Source organism: Oncorhynchus tshawytscha, linkage group LG13 (assembly GCF_018296145.1).
Source record: "Oncorhynchus tshawytscha isolate Ot180627B linkage group LG13, Otsh_v2.0, whole genome shotgun sequence".
NCBI classification, from domain to species: Eukaryota; Metazoa; Chordata; class Actinopteri; order Salmoniformes; family Salmonidae; genus Oncorhynchus; species Oncorhynchus tshawytscha.
The window spans coordinates 53,478,507-53,495,793 of NC_056441.1; the positions used below are offsets into that span (position 1 = coordinate 53,478,507).

A 17,287-nucleotide genomic window follows, 5' to 3' on the forward strand; every position below is an offset into this window, starting at 1 on the left:
TCACAGGAGAGCGTACTCAGGGCCCCAACCCTGCTATTGGGTGTCTGCGCGGCAGAGAAACCAGGCAATCCAGTTGGAGCACAGATGGCTCGATTTGCATATAAAGATCTTGTATTTTTCACACGTTCTCCCTTTGAATATCTGTGCTTGAACAGTAGCATAAAGCCAGCGACCATAATCATGATTAAAAGCTCACTATATTTGCTCTATAACTTAATACTTGAAAGTAATGCATTACCTATAACAACCACGATAGACCCAACCAACGTAAACGATCAAAACCACAATGTTATCAAATCCAAAAAGGCTTCGAAACAATCCAGTTCTCTTATCGAGGTAGAACTTCCATACAAGTAAAAGGTCAATCTGACATCGCTGTGTTTTTGCTTCCCATCCTTTCCGCGGGCGCATAGAAACGACTGCAGCGCTGTTTGCTACCCATTGGTTCCCTGAATCTGTGGGCCCCTCGATCTAAGTCGAACACGGAGAGCCACTGATGAGCTGCGCAGCCGCAGTCCCACGTCACTCTCCTCTCCTCTAGCAGAGACACAAGGCCCGAAGTGACAGACATCTTCCTCTTCCTGCTACACCTGCTGAGGCGAGGAGAGGACGGGGGAGGGAGGAAGGGAGGGGAGAGGGCGCCGTTGCTTGGGGAGCTGTCACTTTGATTCCGATCACCAAGGCAACAGGGCGTGCAGTGCAGTCCCACAAAACCCTGCTTTGTTTTGGGAGGAAGGGTGGAATACGAGGGGCGTGTTGTCTCCTGCTTTGTACCTCGAGAACACCGTACACACGTATACACACACAAGCATGCATGTGCACCAGTGGAGGCTGCTGAGGGGAGGACGGCTCATAATAACGGCCGGAAAGGAGCAAATGGAATGGCATCAAACACCTGAAACCGTGTGTTCGATGTATTTGATACCATTCCACAGATTCTGCTGCAGCCATTACCACGAGCCCGTCGTCCTGAATGAAGGTGCCACCAACCTCCGGTGATGCGAACACAGGAAGTCTCTCTCTCTCAGCTCTCTAACATCCCACAATGCAGCTCAATTCAGATGACAAAACAAGTCAATTGTGGTGGTGATTCAGACGTCTCAGTGGGTGGGGCTGAGCTTTGTGACAACATGTTTCAGGAGAGAACACGTCAACTCTTTTCTCTAACTCGACTCTGTTGTTGAAGCCAGAACGTCTGTTGTCTCCTACACTGTCACTCATGGCGTGTTCCACAGTAACGTTTTTTCACCCCTCTTTTTGTCTGAAGAGGCTGGCCTTGTTGCTTAGCCAAGCAAGCCTAAATAAAGACCACGCATTTTTGTGATGAGCTCGCAGAAAATATGCAGCTGATGACAAGACGTGAAGAGAGAGTCAGGCAGTTTGATAGCCATCAACTATATTCTGCTGGCTTCAGCAGGGTGGTACACAACAACAAGACATATTGTGATTATATCAAATCATACTCATGGCATTGACAAGACATGGAGAGTGAGTTGCATTATTTCATTAACTGCTAGGATAGTACAATGAGCTAGAAAGCCTGGGTTTGTATCTCCTTAGACAGCATATTTCAGTGGAGGCTGGTGGGAGGAGCTATAGGAGGCCAGGCTCTTTGTTATGGCTGGAATGGAGTCAATGGAACGGAGTCAAATGTGGTTTTCATACGTTTTGATCTGTTTCATACCACTCCATTTATTCCATTCCAGCCATTACAATGAGGCCATCCTCCTATACCTCCTCCCACCAGCCTCCACTGGTAGAATTACTGTAGCTATCAAACTTATACAACACACCCAAACATGTGGTCAAGCTAGCAACCAAACAAATGCATAACATGCTAAAACAGATCAAACTATAGGCCAGTGCCTGCACACACACACCACACAGTGTGACATGAACCTCTTGAGGCAGATGGGAGACCAACTCGCTTCCCCCTTCCCCCACCCTTGAGGGGCTGAGCGGTCACAATGGCAAAGACTCTATTGTCATTAAGAGTGGCCCACCACTCTCTATTGTCGCTGACAGTTTGGGGCCATCATTGACCATTCAAACCACTGGATATTGCTTTCCTTCATCACTCTCCCATTCTGTTTTTCCCTCCCATTCTCTCTGTTCCCCCAATCTGTCACATACACATTCCCACCTCTAATTAAGGCACAACTATCTCCTTCCACAGTCACCTCATCCATTCACACAGCTACACTCTCAGAAACCTCATCCATTCACACAGTTATACTCTCAGAAACCTCATCCATCCATACAGCTACTCTCTCAGAAACCTCCTCCATTCATACAGCTACTCTCTCAGAAACCTCATCCCTTCACACAGCTACTCTCTCAGAAACCTCATCCATTCATACAGCTACTCTCTCAGAAACAAAAGACCCATAGCCATAATCTCTTTACTTGTACCTTCAGCCATAGAAATTAATATGCCTGCATCAACCCCCTCTAACAAACAGGCTCTAGCATTGATTAGTCCTATGTAGGTCTGGGCCTCTTTAGGTCAGGCAGTAGCAGTTGTTGTATAGTCCCAGAGAGGAGACAGCACAGCTGGGGCAGAGCTTTGTCATGCCAGCACAAAGGAAGGATTGAGGTGGGCTATTTTCGACTCCCTTCGTACATAATCAGCCTGTAACAAAAGCCCCCGTCCCTCTCTGTCAGCCAGCCCGGCTACAGCCAATCACAGGACAGCTCTGGCCTGTCTGCTGTGCCGGCAACCACAGAGGTGTATTCTGATTGGTTGCCAGGTCTGATGATGTTGTGATTGGCAGGTGCCCTGTGGCGTGAGATTCACTGGGTCAGATTTCCCCAATTTAGACACAGAAGAGGAACCTGTTCAAAGATTCTTAAAAGAAAGTAAGATAATGACTGGATTCACTGTCCCCTGCATTATTTTACTGGGGAGAATATTGTTGCAGGACTTTTTTAAACCATGTTTCATGACATACAATTTCAGCTGGAGATAATGCACCCGTTTGGTTTTTATTCAAGCATTTTTAAGAAAACATTGCTATTTTTTTACTCTATGGTGTGAGTTATCAGACTGACTGGCTGTGGTGCTGCAGGGGGAGTCTGGGGGGGATATGAGTAACCGTGTGATAAAACTCAGCGGGTGGAAAAAGATTACTGCCTCTCTTCCCTTAACCTTTCCCTGCACACTTAGCCACAGTTCTCATTTCCAGAAGTAAACACAGACTTAGGCCTGTTAGATCAATGGAGGTTATGCAGGGAATGGATTATCGGGGGTTGTTTGATAGTGAGAGTGTAGGGGGTTGATGACAATCATATTTCACTATGCAGGCGGGAAGGATGCTCCCACTCCCGGCACAATTGATCTGTGGGATATGTTGATGGAGGCCGGTCCCAGTGAGCTCTTTTATTATATCTGATTTAAAAAGCTGGAGCACATGGAACCGGCGAAGGTACACCACCTCAGAGACTGAAGACAGCAGGGAGAGAGTGAGAGAGAGAGAGAGAGAGAGAGAGAGAGAGAGAGAGAGAGAGAGTGAGTGAGTGAGTGAGTGAGTGAGTGAGTGAGTGAGTGAGTGAGTGAGTGAGTGAGTGAGTGAGTGAGTGAGTGAGTGAGTGAGTGAGTGAGTGAGTGAGTGAGTGAGAGATGCAAAATGGGATAGCTGCAAAGGATCGGAGGGAAGAGGACAGGAATGCATCCGGGTATATACGTCTGCAGGTAGCTACAATGTCCTGCACTCTGCTATGGATGTGGCTCTTAGATTGATTAGCCATGTCTTTCCTGGCTGGGCAGGGTGATTGATGTGGCCTGATGCAGGCAGTGGCAGAGGTGAGTGAAGCCTCTGGGTTAGTTACACAAGGCAGCTGGGTGATGGAGTGGACCTGGAAGCGAACAGAATGTCGAGCAGTCTATCTCGCCAAACTGACCACATCACAAACATAGCTGTCATATACAGACAAGCAAGGCCACCTTGATAATGCCAGAAAACCATTCAAATCAAAACAATAACCTGGTGAAGATAATGTGGATGATGAGGCTGATAAGTAGTAGTTTAATCCTCGTCATTCTAATCCTCCCTGTGCTCCTGTGTGTGCTGGCTGCCTGTGACGTGACAGCCCCATGGTGGCATGGTAGACCGTGCAGTGATCGCTCAGGCACTGACTGGCACCGAGGAATTATTCAGCCAGTGGGCCGTTTGTTGGCGTTCACGGTGACGTCACACATGATGGAAAACAAAACAAAGCCAGTGGGATTAAGGGGACCTCCTCTGCCCCCACGGTGACGCTGGACACCCTGTCACCAGCCTGTGATCCCTCACTGGGACTACTGCGACTGCTGCTGTTACTACTGGCGACACTGTCACTACTGCTGCTCAACAAAGACCCTCCACATACTAGGCTGACATGCACACAGGCACTGAATACAACTAGGTAGCATTGACTCAGCATCAGCCAAGTGCTGTGGAGTTCATGATATTGTATTAAAATGAAGATGGAGTACATTGCTATTAAAATGAGAATGGTTGCTTTTAAAGAACGGCTCATAATAATGGCTGGAACGGCGCATATGGAATGGCACCAAACCATGTATTTGATACCATTCCACCTATTCCGCTCCAGCCATTACCACAAGCCCGTCCTCCCCAATTAAGGTGCCACCAGCCTCCTGTGAGCTGTACATGTATGCCAATGGCATAATGTTGGCAGTGGTGGATACGGGAGAATGTTCTATGTTTTCTAAAGGTAATCAATGACAGAAATCATTGACAGTTCAAGGCAAAACTATCTCAACCCAATGAAACTGGTTTGTCTCTAGGTGTGAGTTCACGGAGTTTAACATCAAAATACAGTCAAAATAGTGGTATCCTTCCACCATTAGCCTTAAAATGCCCCTTCCCATATCTAACTACTCCCCTGAACAGCATCACTTCCTGGAATAAAACTACAGCCTGGAATGGCTGACCAGAAGTGAAAAGAGAGAGGGCAATCGACAACATAACTTCATATCAACAGTGAAGCTCTCAGTTAAGCGGCATGGCACATCAAACTATGCATTCATCCCAATATTTCTGACAATCAGTCAGAATCAACATCAATAATTGTATTTAGATAACATACTGAATTAACTGAATAACTGAATTAAACCACAGACGGTAATAATGATTCATCTAGAAAATAGACCGTAAATGAAAACAAACACAAAACTAATTTCACCCAAACGAGTTGGATATGCAATATTGCGGGTTTTCATCCCTCAGTCAAAAAGCTTAGAGCCTAAGCGGCTTAGAAGGGCGAAATCAGTAATGTTGATAATGCCTGGGGGGCAGTGGGAAGGGCTGTGGGGTTTGGCAAGGTATTAAATACTGAAAACCGAAATCATGGCAGAGGATTAAGACAAAGCTTCAATATGGTGCCTCGCTCCAGCGATAGGGAGGGACAGAGAAGCTGGAGGGAAAGATCAGTGAGCGGTTGGTCAGGATACACTAAACGTGGAGAGAGTCAACATTGAGGAACAAACAACAAGTCGGGGGGGGGGGGGACTGTCGCTCACTTCAAGGGAGAGTTCTTTATTCTTCCACCATCTTCACCTTTGAATCCCATTAAAACGACCCTGTGGTGACTTCATACCGGGAGGGCATCCTAAGGGATGGGTGTCACAGGTGGACAACGACAAACGATTTGGAGGTGGTAGCCTGTAGGTGGGTTCATAGGTCAAAAACATGTAAAGGCTGTGGTCTTTATGAACCATGTGACAATAAGCATTTTACTGTAATGTATCTCCCAAATTTGCAGCGGGTCCTCAATTTAAAGGAGGGAAGGAGACACCACCTCCATTCTCTTGACCTACTTACGGTCTCTGGAGACAGTAGACATCTTCCAAAGACTGGAGAGGTGACCCAGAACAAGTAAGCTCATCACCTCAATGATAATTGGACTGGAAAACACCTAGCTATCTTCTTGTATTCCTTAGTCAGCAGCTAACATATGAAAGTGAACAAGCATATAGCACCTTGGGGCTCTTTGCCATTTAATTGTTTTTTTATTTAATTTTAATTGAACCTTTATTTAACTAGGCAAGTCAGTTAAGAACAAATTGTTATTTACAATGACGGCCAAACCCAGACAACGCTGAGCCAATTGTGCGCCAACCCATGGGACTCCAATCACGGCCAGTTGTGATACAGCCTGGAATCGAACCAGGGTGTTTGTAGTGACGCCTCAAGCAATGAGATGCAGTGCCTTATACCTCTGAGCCACTCAGGAGCCTATCTGAAGGCATGAAATGAGAAATGTTGACATTGACTTTCTTAATCAGTTTCCAGCATTTCTCAAATGTCAATATCACACACAGCATGAGCGGGAAAAGCCTGACTAACCTGTACCCCCGCACATAACCTGTACTAACCTGTACACCCCCTGTATATAGCCTCGTTATTGTTATTCGATTGTGTTACTTTTTCTTTTTTACTTTAGTTTATTTAGTCAATATTTTCTTAACTCCATTTCTTAAACTGCGTTGTTGGTTAAGGGCTTGTAAGTAAGCATTTCACGGTAAAGGCCAACACCTGTTGTATTCGGCGCATGTGACAAATAACATTTGATTTGATTTGATCAGTTCCAATTGCGCTCTGGGTGCGATGGCTAATGTCTTAATATCGTTATTCTGCTTGTGATCCCCAAAGAAAGAGTAATGGAGGACACGAGTGGCCGCAGCATCCTTAACCTTCTCTCCCTATAGGCCCAGACACCTGCAGGTATGAGCAAAGACGCTGTCATACAGAGATCTTCTTTCTAATCGACGTTTTTTTCAGCCCTTGTAAAATTGAGCAGCGCGCCTCCACTCTGTCCACGCAAGGTCGCAGTAAAATATGGCCTCTACTTTCCAGTAAACATTGCAGTGGCCTATATTTGGAAGGGGCTGTATCTAAGGGGCTGTATCCAATAATAATGAATGTTGCCTGTCTCGGCCCAATACTGCTGTGGCCAACTAATTGGTTGGGAATGAAATGCCGGTGAGGCACTATCCCAGGTTGAATTGAGGGAGCACGTCTTGTGCGGTGGGACAGAGTCTCAAGCGCTACACGGCCATTTGCTTCTGACTTGATTCAACTTTTTTCATCATTCCCCACGGCACCCACTACGCCCAGCGCCTCCCTCCGTGCCCCCCTCCCAGACGGGACATCGCAGCAGGTGGACCTTTTGATTTGTCACCCAGGAAGAGCCGCCCGGTGCTCATTTGCATACAGATGCCTCCTTCAGTGCAGAGGAAGGACCCCCCCCGCACTCCTCCAAGACGACAGAAAGGGGCCCTTACAGCCATCTCTTTCTTTAGCCCCCTTTCACTCTCTTCCTCCCTCTTTCTGCGGTCCTTTTCACTCTCTATCTCAACCGTTCTCAACATAAGATCGCTAGTTACTGCCAATTGCAATAAGGGAGGAGTGTTGGGGGGTGGTGGGGGTCTTGCATCTTGCATCTGCTCTAGCTGGCTGGAGTATGGGGTCTTGAGTCCCAGGGAGAGGAGATACAATAGAGATGGCCTGTTCTGTTGACATGGCTAGCAGTAGAAGGATGTACAGGGAATTAGAATGCTCTTCTAACAAGGAGCCCAACATCTGAAACTGATTCTACCTTCTCCCATTTCACATGTCCAGACAAGAATCCCATTGAGTGCGATAGAGATATAGCATGTACAGTGATTGGTTCGTCTCATAATTTCAATGTATCCCTTCCTGCCTGCGATGTACAGAGCAAATTCTCATCGAGCACACAGGCTGCTTCACTGACAGCCTGGGTACATAGCTGAGGCGCATCTCATGTGTCTAGCTGTGCAAAATGTAACGTCATGAGGGAATTAAGAGTTTAGGCAAATACAATTTCACCTTTAATTAACCCTAATCCTGTATCTGTGGTGAACTTGACTCTGTGTTCGCTCCACGGCTGCATGAAACCTGAGCCCTGACAGAGGCCATGTCTGTTAACCAGTGGAATCAGGTTTCAGACACAACACGTCTGGGAAAAGGGTAGCCTCTTTGAGAGGCAGAGGTCAGAAAATAAATTCATATATGACACTCCGGAAATAAGCTTATTTACTGTATATCGAAAGATCTCTAAAATACAGCGTCATTGATTGAAATATAGCACTGGTCAATGAGCACTCACCAGGGTAGAAGTCTTTGGATTTGGACAGCTTGATGGTGGCGCCGGTCTCTTTCTGCAGCTGGACGATGGTCTGTCCGCCCTTGCCAATGATGGAGCCGGCCGCATAGCTGGGGATCAGAACCTTCAGGAAGTACTCACCTTCCTCTGCAGGCAGGAAACAGAAAAGGAAGTAAGAATATACTACACTCAGGTGATCCATTTACCTGTAGTAAAATCATATAGCCACTATCATCCATCTCTGTTTTGCACCCTCTTTCTCCCCCAACAACTATCCTCTTTCATTTTTTCATTTACAGCTGTAAACCCCCCCATTTCCGTGGTATCCAATTGGTAGTAGTTACAGTCTTGTCTCATTGCTGCAACTCCCGTATGGACTCGGGAGAGGCAAAGTTCAAGAGCCACAACCCAACCAAGCCGCACTGCTTCTTGACACAACACACATCCAACCCGGAAGCCAGCTGCACCAATGTGTTGGAGTAAACACCGTACACCTAGGAGTCGCCCGCCACAGGAGTAGCTAGTCCCTGCCAGCCAAACCCTCCCTAACCCGGACGACGCTGGGCCAACTGTGTGTCGCCCCATGGACCTCCTGGTCGCGGCCGGCTGCGACAGAGCCTGGGCTCGAACCCAGAATCTCTGGCGGCACATCTAGACAACTGCGCCACCAGGGAGGCCTCAGCTGTAAATCATTTCACTAATTATTTTAATCTAATTTTTGCGTTTCACAGAAGAACCTACTCTTTGTCATCATCTCGGCAGACCGTTATTAATAAAGGGATGGGATTTGTTAAATCTAATTGGATAGATGTAATGCTTTTGGAAACACAGTCACACATTGCATAACCATATTCCCTTATATACACCATCTACTGCTACAACAGTCTGGTTTCCATAAATGTCCCTTACACTTTGGCCAGTTTCGAAACTACTGTATACATTAACAGAGAAAACTTTGACATCGCTCTCAGCCCACCCTTCTTGGATATAGGACAAAACATGAAGGCACACAGGCCTAGGAGCACAACTGAAACATCAAAGACATGAAGGCACACAGGCCTAGGAGCACAACTGAAACATCAAAGACATGAAGGCACACAGGCCTAGGAGCACAACTGAAACATCAAAGACATGAAGGCACACAGGCCTAGGAGCACAACTGAAACATCAAAGACATGAAGGCACACAGGCCTAGAAACACAACTGAAACATCAAAGACATGAAGGCACACAGGCCTAGGAGCACAACTGAAACATCAAAGACATGAAGGCACACAGGCCTAGAAACACAACTGAAACATCAAAGACATGAAGGCATTGCTTCAAAGCGGGCAGATGGAGGTTTAGCAGCATAGAAGAAACACCCCCCCCCGGAACAAAAGTACATTTGTTTTGAAGGGCGATAGCTACCTGCCTCCTGAAGCGTCCACATGCTTCCCATCCAAAACAATTCAGAACAGTTCCTACATATATTATAACAACATTCTGTGACATTTTTGTTCATTTGGGACAGTTTTTTTTTTTTTTGCTGTTCGTTCACGCAACATTCTTTCTCGAGGCAAGCCGAAGTTCAAAAGCCGAAGTCTACGCCCCTTCGTCGGTGATTGGTCACCAGTAGGGTTTCTTCATTTAAGTGTTTGTTGCCATTCAACGATAGACGACTTGTTTTCATGCACATTTGTTCACTGGAGAAATACTGCACCAAACATCCTAGTTAGATGTAAAATTGTGCAACTAAGATCTCCTTGGCTGATGTCCAAATGATGTCCAAATGAATGACAGATTTCTTGAATTGTGACTATTTTGAGGAAGTGTTTTACTGGCTACGGCATCTCAAGATAGACAAACAGTTTTTTCTAGTTTTTCAAGCAAAGGTCTTTTCAAGCGGTCGAGCACACTTGCATACCTAGGCGCCAGCTGAACTGAAGCATGTGGAAGCCTTAAGCCAGCTACCGGCTGTAGCCTATTCCCTGACAGGGACTTTAAGGTCTATAGCCTCTTCCCTGACAGGGACTTTAAGGTCTATAGGCTCTTCCCTGACAGGGACTTTAAGGTCTATAGCCTCTTCCCTGACAGGGACTTTAAGGTCTATAGCCTCTTCCCTGACAGGGACTTTAAGGTCTATAGCCTCTTCCCTGACAGGGACTTTAAGGTCTATAGCCTCTTCCCTGACAGGGACTTTAAGGTCTATAGCCTCTTCCCTGACTGAGACTTTAAGGTCTATAACCTCTTCCCTGACAGGGACTTTAAGGTCTATAGCCTCTTCCCTGACAGGGACTTTAAGGTCTATAGCCTCTTCCCTGACAGGGACTTTAAAGTCTATAGCCTCTTCCCTGACAGGGACTTTAAGGTCTATAGCCTCTTCCCTGACAGGGACTTTAAGGTCTATAGCCTCTTCCCTGACAGGGACTTTAGGGTCTATAGCTTCTTCCCTGACAGGGACTTTAAGGTCTATAGCCTCTTCCCTGACAGGGACTTTAAGGTCTATAGCCTCTTCCCTGACAGGGACTTTAACCCTCAAACTACTGACTGGGGACATTCTGACCCCATAGGCATACTTTTGATCATAGCCCTAAGGTGGTTTTATTCAATTCTTCAATTTTTTTAATGACTTTGTCAGTCCACTTTTTCTTAATAAATTGAAATAATTGTTTGGATTTTCATTTTTTACATTCAAGTCCTTTGGGGTCATTCTGTCCCCCAGCCAAATACACATCATTCTGCCGATTGAAATGGTATATATAGGACCTTCATTTGAATCTAGGTTTCTCTGGGGACATAATTACAAATTATCCATGCCACCAGAGGGTTTAGGGGGACCTGTATCAGATAGACGGATCAACTGCAAAGATATAGCTCCCCATGTACTCACCTAAAATGAGACTTTTCTGTACCACGTATCGTATGACTGTGTACAAAAGCACCTTATTTTTGTGAATATGAAAATCTGCCATAGGTATTCCAAGTCTGCCAATGGTCTAAATACTTGATAGAACTGCAATACAGAACTCAGATATGTTTTGAATCTCTGTGTATTCTCCGAAAAGTCATTATTCTAGGGCAGGGCCCTCCAACCCGGTTCCTGGAGAGTTACCGTCCTGTAGGTTTTTTCAACACAAATGTAGCACACCTGATTCTAATAACGAGCTAGTCGATAAGATGAATTGGGTTAGTTACAACTGGGATTGGAATGAAAACCTCCAGGAGGGTAGCTCTCCAGGAACAGGGTGGGAGATCCCTGTTCTCGGGAAAATCCAAAAAACGATTGATTTGAATCCAGGTTTCTCCAGAGACATAATATTAAGCTGAGCAGCTCAAGTCCCTGGTTCACCTGGAGAAGATTGACCCCAAGAGAAACATGTAAGAAGGGGTGTGTTATATCGAGCCTCTGTTGGCTGTAATGGACAAAGTTTTTTTTTTTATTTAGGTGGAGGGGGACCTGTTGGAGTGATCTTGACCTGAGATATGGATATGGAGCATCTTATGTACTTGCCTATGGTTATAACTGATTATAACTAGGTATGACCGTGTACAAAGTCAAAATGACCTAAGATACATGCTTAGTCGCAGTCAAAATAGCTCATAAAAGTATGTCAGTGGTATGAATGCTTGGTAGAATTGTAACACAGAAACCAGTTAGCTTCCCCTCTGAATGTATATATAGGGAAGGGGGATACCTAGTCAGTTGTACAACTGAATGCATCTTCCACATTTAAACCAGCCCCTCTGAATCAGAGCAGTGCGGAGGGCTGCCTTAATCGACATCCACGTCTTCGGCGCCCAAAGAACAGTGGGTTAACTGCCTTGCTCCGCAGCAGAACGATATATTTTTACCTTGTCAGCTCAGGGATTCAATCCAGCAACCTTTTGGTTACTGGCCCAACGCTCCTAACCGCCAGGCTACCTGCCGAGTGTAGCCTGGCGGTGCTGATTTGTATATACTTTTGTATTGGTGTGTACTCTCCAAAAAATAGTTATTCTACAGAAAATTATATATAAATACCAGAATTCCTTTAATATCCTCCAATATTCTATATGTGCAACTCGTTATGGTATTTTGGTTGCTATAACATTTGTTTTGAAGTGACTTTAAGGATTTGGGTATGCTTTTTTTAAGCATCCTGCCTTAGACCCTACCACTCCCATTGTTTCACTAGCAGTGATGCTAATGCTGGCTGTGGGGTAAGTAAATAAAGCAAACTAAGCCATATGTCTCTCAGGAACAATGAGTGAATTCCTTTTTGTCCCAAAAATGTAGCATATTTCAAATTTTGGTGTACTGCCCCTTTCGATGACAGACATTTTTACCACAAATATGACACAATTCATATTTACATAACTGAATGATATTACAATCAAATGATGGTAAATCAGCTTTTTAGTGTTAATGTGGATGTGTATAAGGGATTTTTTTCTTATTTTCGTGTTTACAGAATATGCTAATTAACCGTAGCTAAAACCGTAGCTAAAATAACAATCTGTTAATATTTTATTTTTTTATTATCTGATAACATTATTTACATGTCTAATGATGTTTTGAAAATAATTAAGCTGACTCAAGATGGTAACTAATGTATGTAAAATATGTTGGTAGTTTAAGGGTTAAGGTGACAATGTATCCCAGTGTCTCAACCAATCGCCTGGGTCCTCTCCTCCTCTCCTAATATTCCACCACAATTAATCCAGGTTGCCTCCCCCAAGGCGGCAGATATAAATAGGATTATTATTAAGAGGGCATGGTTTTGTGTCACTTCACGACACACATTCACTGTTGATGGAACAAGGCACAATACCTGTTCTATACTAATGCAACAGCAATCAATCCACTGTGCAAGATGTGGAGAAGGGGGAGGGGGGTGCGGGGTCATGAGTTACGACACCGATTATAATGATGGCTACCCTCACACTTTTGATTTGAGATGCAATAAAATAGCGACACCTCTTGCATGTGTATTGATGACTTCCTAGCATGTATTCAGGAGTGTCTCGTATTTCTAACCAAGAACACTGAGTACCTCATAGAGTGACGGTGATGGTGAGAGGGGTGCAGGCAGGCAGACAGAATTAGGTTTTGGTCTGGCCAGGGGAATCATCAGCTAATTGAGAGAGTTCATTATCTTTCATCGAAACACTCACTGGTCCTGCTATAATCTCATTAATCGATGCACCCCCACTTGTTGTGTTGTGTGTGTGTGTGTGTGTGTGTGCATACGTGCGTGTATGCAGAGAGTCTGTGTTTGTTAGAAATAGTGTTTTCTAAGCACGGCTTTTCTCCTCGGCATGCTCCAAATCATAGAACTGCACCATTGGCACCGTCTGGGACCTGGTCTGTTGAACCAACCCAAGGGCGATGGAGAGAGAGCGCTTTACACGAGGAGGAAATACGATACTTTCCCTTCTAACTGTGAGTAAGGTCATAGACATGAAATCCTACATAGAGCTGGGACGGACCTTTGTGTTTTAAAGCAGGTTATAGAATTGTTTTCTCCCGCACAGCACTGCCTGACAGTGAGCCTGCCTACTCTGAGTATAAGAAGCAGCAGAACTGCCTGTGTTCTGTGTTCTGCAATGACCCAGATTCCAAATAAAGCCAAGACTGACCTCATTTTGATTGGGGTAGATCTACTTTTAACCAGCCTCAATTGATAAGTAATATCAAACACAAACGGGTTCTGCTGTTGCACATGAACCCTGGTACACGCTACACAACACACGTATACACACACAAATACAACAAATACACAGACAGACAGGTGGACATACATACATACTGTATATCCATAGAAACATCTCATAAACAGTAAACACACACCTTTCATACACAGTGGGCCATTTTTTTTTTATACATGACAATTAGGTTCTAATTGTCTCTGTTTAAGATACTTGTTTTAAACAGATCTGACTGTATCATGGCGAGTCCCAGTCCCTGAGATGATAATCCTGAATGCAGCCCTTACTAATTCAAGCATGATGACTGTGCACAGTTGCTCGGCTACTCCTGTCTAGACAATCAGCACGCATTCTACATCGATCTCTGATAGGGAACATAAAACCACTCGCTCTAACCCGGTCAGATTTAGTTCCTCGACGGTGTCACCAAGGAAGGCTAGGACAGAACACCCTTAGATTGAATTAGTATGTCTGGTGAGAAGAGGCTTTCGGCTGAACTGTTGGTTTTAAATATTTAGCTGATACGTCCCAGTGAGGACTGTGGATGGATTGATATAAATGAGCATGGACCTGACAGAGATGTGATCCGCCCCGAGCAGATGTTAGGCATCAGGATTGTAGTTCCTGGTCTGCTTTCTTTCCTCTTACACAACACAGACAGGATCCCAGCAGTTCAAGTTTCTGGAGGAACACAGTCATTTCCTCTTACTTGTCAGTGCATACAACTTGGAAGGTATACTTCAGGATTTTGGCAACGAGGCCCTTTATCTACGTCCCCAGAGTCAGATAAACTTGTGGATACCATTTTTATGTCTACGCGCACAGTTTTAAGAAAGTTGCTAACTAGTGCTAGCGCAATTGCTAACTAGCGTTAGTGTAATGAATGGAAGTCTATAGGTATCTGCTAGCACGCTAGTTAGCATTGGCTTGCGAATCTCTAACTTCCTGAGTGGCGCAGCAGTCTAAGGCACAGTATCTCAGTGCTAGACGCATCACTACAGACCCTGGTTTGATTCCAGGCTGTATCACAACCAGGCCGTGATTGGGAGTCCCATAGTGTGGCGCACAATTGGTCCAGCGTCATACCGGTTAGGGTTTGGCCGGGGTAGGCCGCCATTGTAAATAAGAAATTGTTCTTAACTGCCCAGTTAAATAAAGGTAAAATAAAAAAGCATTTTGCTTCCAACTCACCAACTACTGGGAAAACAACAAAGTGAGCCAGCTAGATCAGAATACATCCAACATGTCTTACTCCTACTATGCTTGGCGTTGGATCAGTGTCATTTGTTCAAGAGTGTGCGTGTCATTATGTGTGTATGTAAGGGGTAGCTACAATAAATAATGAATAGGCATCTGACATAATAAACTAGTTGGTAAACACAGCAATCTGTTGCTAGGGGCTCCCAGGAGTCCTGGAGCCCAGAATAGGCTCCATCAGCCTGGACGGTTCAAATCTGGGGATCTGGTGTCGGGGGCTGGGTGTGCCTCTGGGCTAGGCTAAAGTATTGGGGTGTAATAAAAATCCAGTTCACTTAAGCTGGGTGAGTTTGTGTGGGGGAGCGGAGCTTAGTCTCACCCTCCACTCCTTTTGTTCAAGTTAAATCTCCACACCAGTTAGTGGACAACCACCTGTCTTGGTTGTATATGGGGTTACTCTGAGTCATGAAACCTAGAACATGAATAAGACCAAATAAAAAGTATTTCACATCTGTAGCCATTCTGTTGTCGCGGGGTATTTTCAAGGTCACCAGTGAATCTGTATGAACTTCTTGGTGGCTGTCCTCTGTTCCTTAAGTAGCCAGATGCATAATGTGTTTCGGTTGGGTCTAACCAGTGTATAGTCTTTTCAAAATGTCCCCCCTTGTAGTGTCCACATTTGAGCCTTTCCGGACACGGCTATCTGAACTATGCTAATGCCCATGCTGAGCGGCACTCCATCTCCAGTGTATTTGAGTGTGTGAAAAGCGCCATGCATTGTTCGTCAAGCACGGCTGTTTCGAGAGGGGGCTAGATCTTCCCCTCTGCATCGCTCTTTTCATCGCTCTCATCCATATTCATTGTGAGGTCTCTCCTCCACTCGGCAGCGGGCTGGAGGAGACAGGCGACTTCAGTGTCCAATTGTAAGCAACCATTTCGAGAGCATCACCCGAAACCCCGCCCTATACAATGGGATTTTTTTTATTTTGTTTGACGCAGTGCTTTAAAAAAAGAACAGATGATGAAGAAGAAGAAGCAGCGCCCCCTTCATGTTCATGGTAATGGATGGGGATCGATGGGCAGACACGGCTGCATGTGGTTGCTGGGGGTAGGTAGTGAATGGCAGCTGGTGATTGATGAGGTGGGTGGGTAGGTGGAGAAGAGGGAGCAGTCGTGATGGTCTGAAGGAGAACCATGATTAGCATGGATGGAGAGAAAGAGAGCGCCGTGCTGCCTAGAAACGCTCAGTTGAAAAACAGCCATGCCGCAGAGAAGTGGGAGGACACGCAGTGTTTTGGCTACAACAGCCCGAGCTGACACACACTGGGTGGCTATGAGATTAGCAGGCGATAGGCCGGGACAACGCTTATATTTGCCCTTTGTTCATAGTGCTCCTTCACCATCATTGACAAATCAATATCCAAATGTTTATGCAAAGCCTTTATAATAACCAGCTCTGCTATATTTTGGGCTTTTTCACTCTGTGAAAGTGTGACGCATTCTCCTCAGCACCAATGGATAGATCCGGGGGAAGGTAAGTCAGCTCAGCTCCGGAGGGGTAAGCAACACAAAACACGAGTGATGCGATCGCCTACATCAAAGGCCCTGTCCTATAGACCGATGGCTCAGTGCTCTGTATGGTATCTGCCAGACGGGGGTGGGGTGGGTTGGAGAATAACTACTCGTCTGGGTCCTCATCGCCCCCCCCTCTGTTCACCCTCCACGGACGTATTCACAGTCTCCTCACGTCATTTGGCAAGGGCATTAGAAGGCCTCCTCACCACTGTCCACTGAAGCCACTTTGGTGCCAGTCCATCCATTAACGAAATGACTTCAACATATCTTATTATAGTGGACAGAATCTTTTTATTTATAAGAGGGGAGTTGGGCTGAAGACCTATCTGAATATGCATCCCATGGGTATGCAGTGGGAGCAAGTCAAGCATGTGGATGGTAAAAAAATCAAACCAAGGGAGTCAGTGATTCCCCCCCCCCCCTTTGATATGAATGTCACCTTATGTAACATATAATCATGATTTAGAGCCTCTATAGGTTACAGCACAATGCCCTCTCATCCCATCTCTTCTGCAGTATGACCGAGACCGAGATGAACAGAAGAGAGACAATATTTAGAGAACACAACATCCATTGAGGTTTAAATATGTCTAATCCACGTTATCATCATTCCCAATCAATCCCCCCTTTTACAATGTCATGCAAAAGGAATGAAGGTGATCGGGTCAATTACGAAATGATCAACAACCAATTTCATATACACAACATATCCAATA

The 17,287-nt window shown here is 45.4% G+C and overlaps 1 protein-coding gene across 2 annotated transcripts in view; it reads right to left on the reverse strand.

Annotated features, from left to right (window-relative positions):
- LOC112265129 (RNA-binding protein Nova-1) overlaps positions 1 to 17,287 on the reverse strand; it is a 55,041-nt gene that overhangs the window by 34,383 nt on the left and 3,371 nt on the right. For both annotated transcript variants that reach the window (XM_024442191.2, XM_024442190.2), the window contains one exon: positions 8,134 to 8,277. In XM_024442191.2, the coding sequence (XP_024297959.1) occupies positions 8,134 to 8,277 (144 nt within the window). The remainder of the gene's footprint in view (positions 1 to 8,133; positions 8,278 to 17,287) is intronic.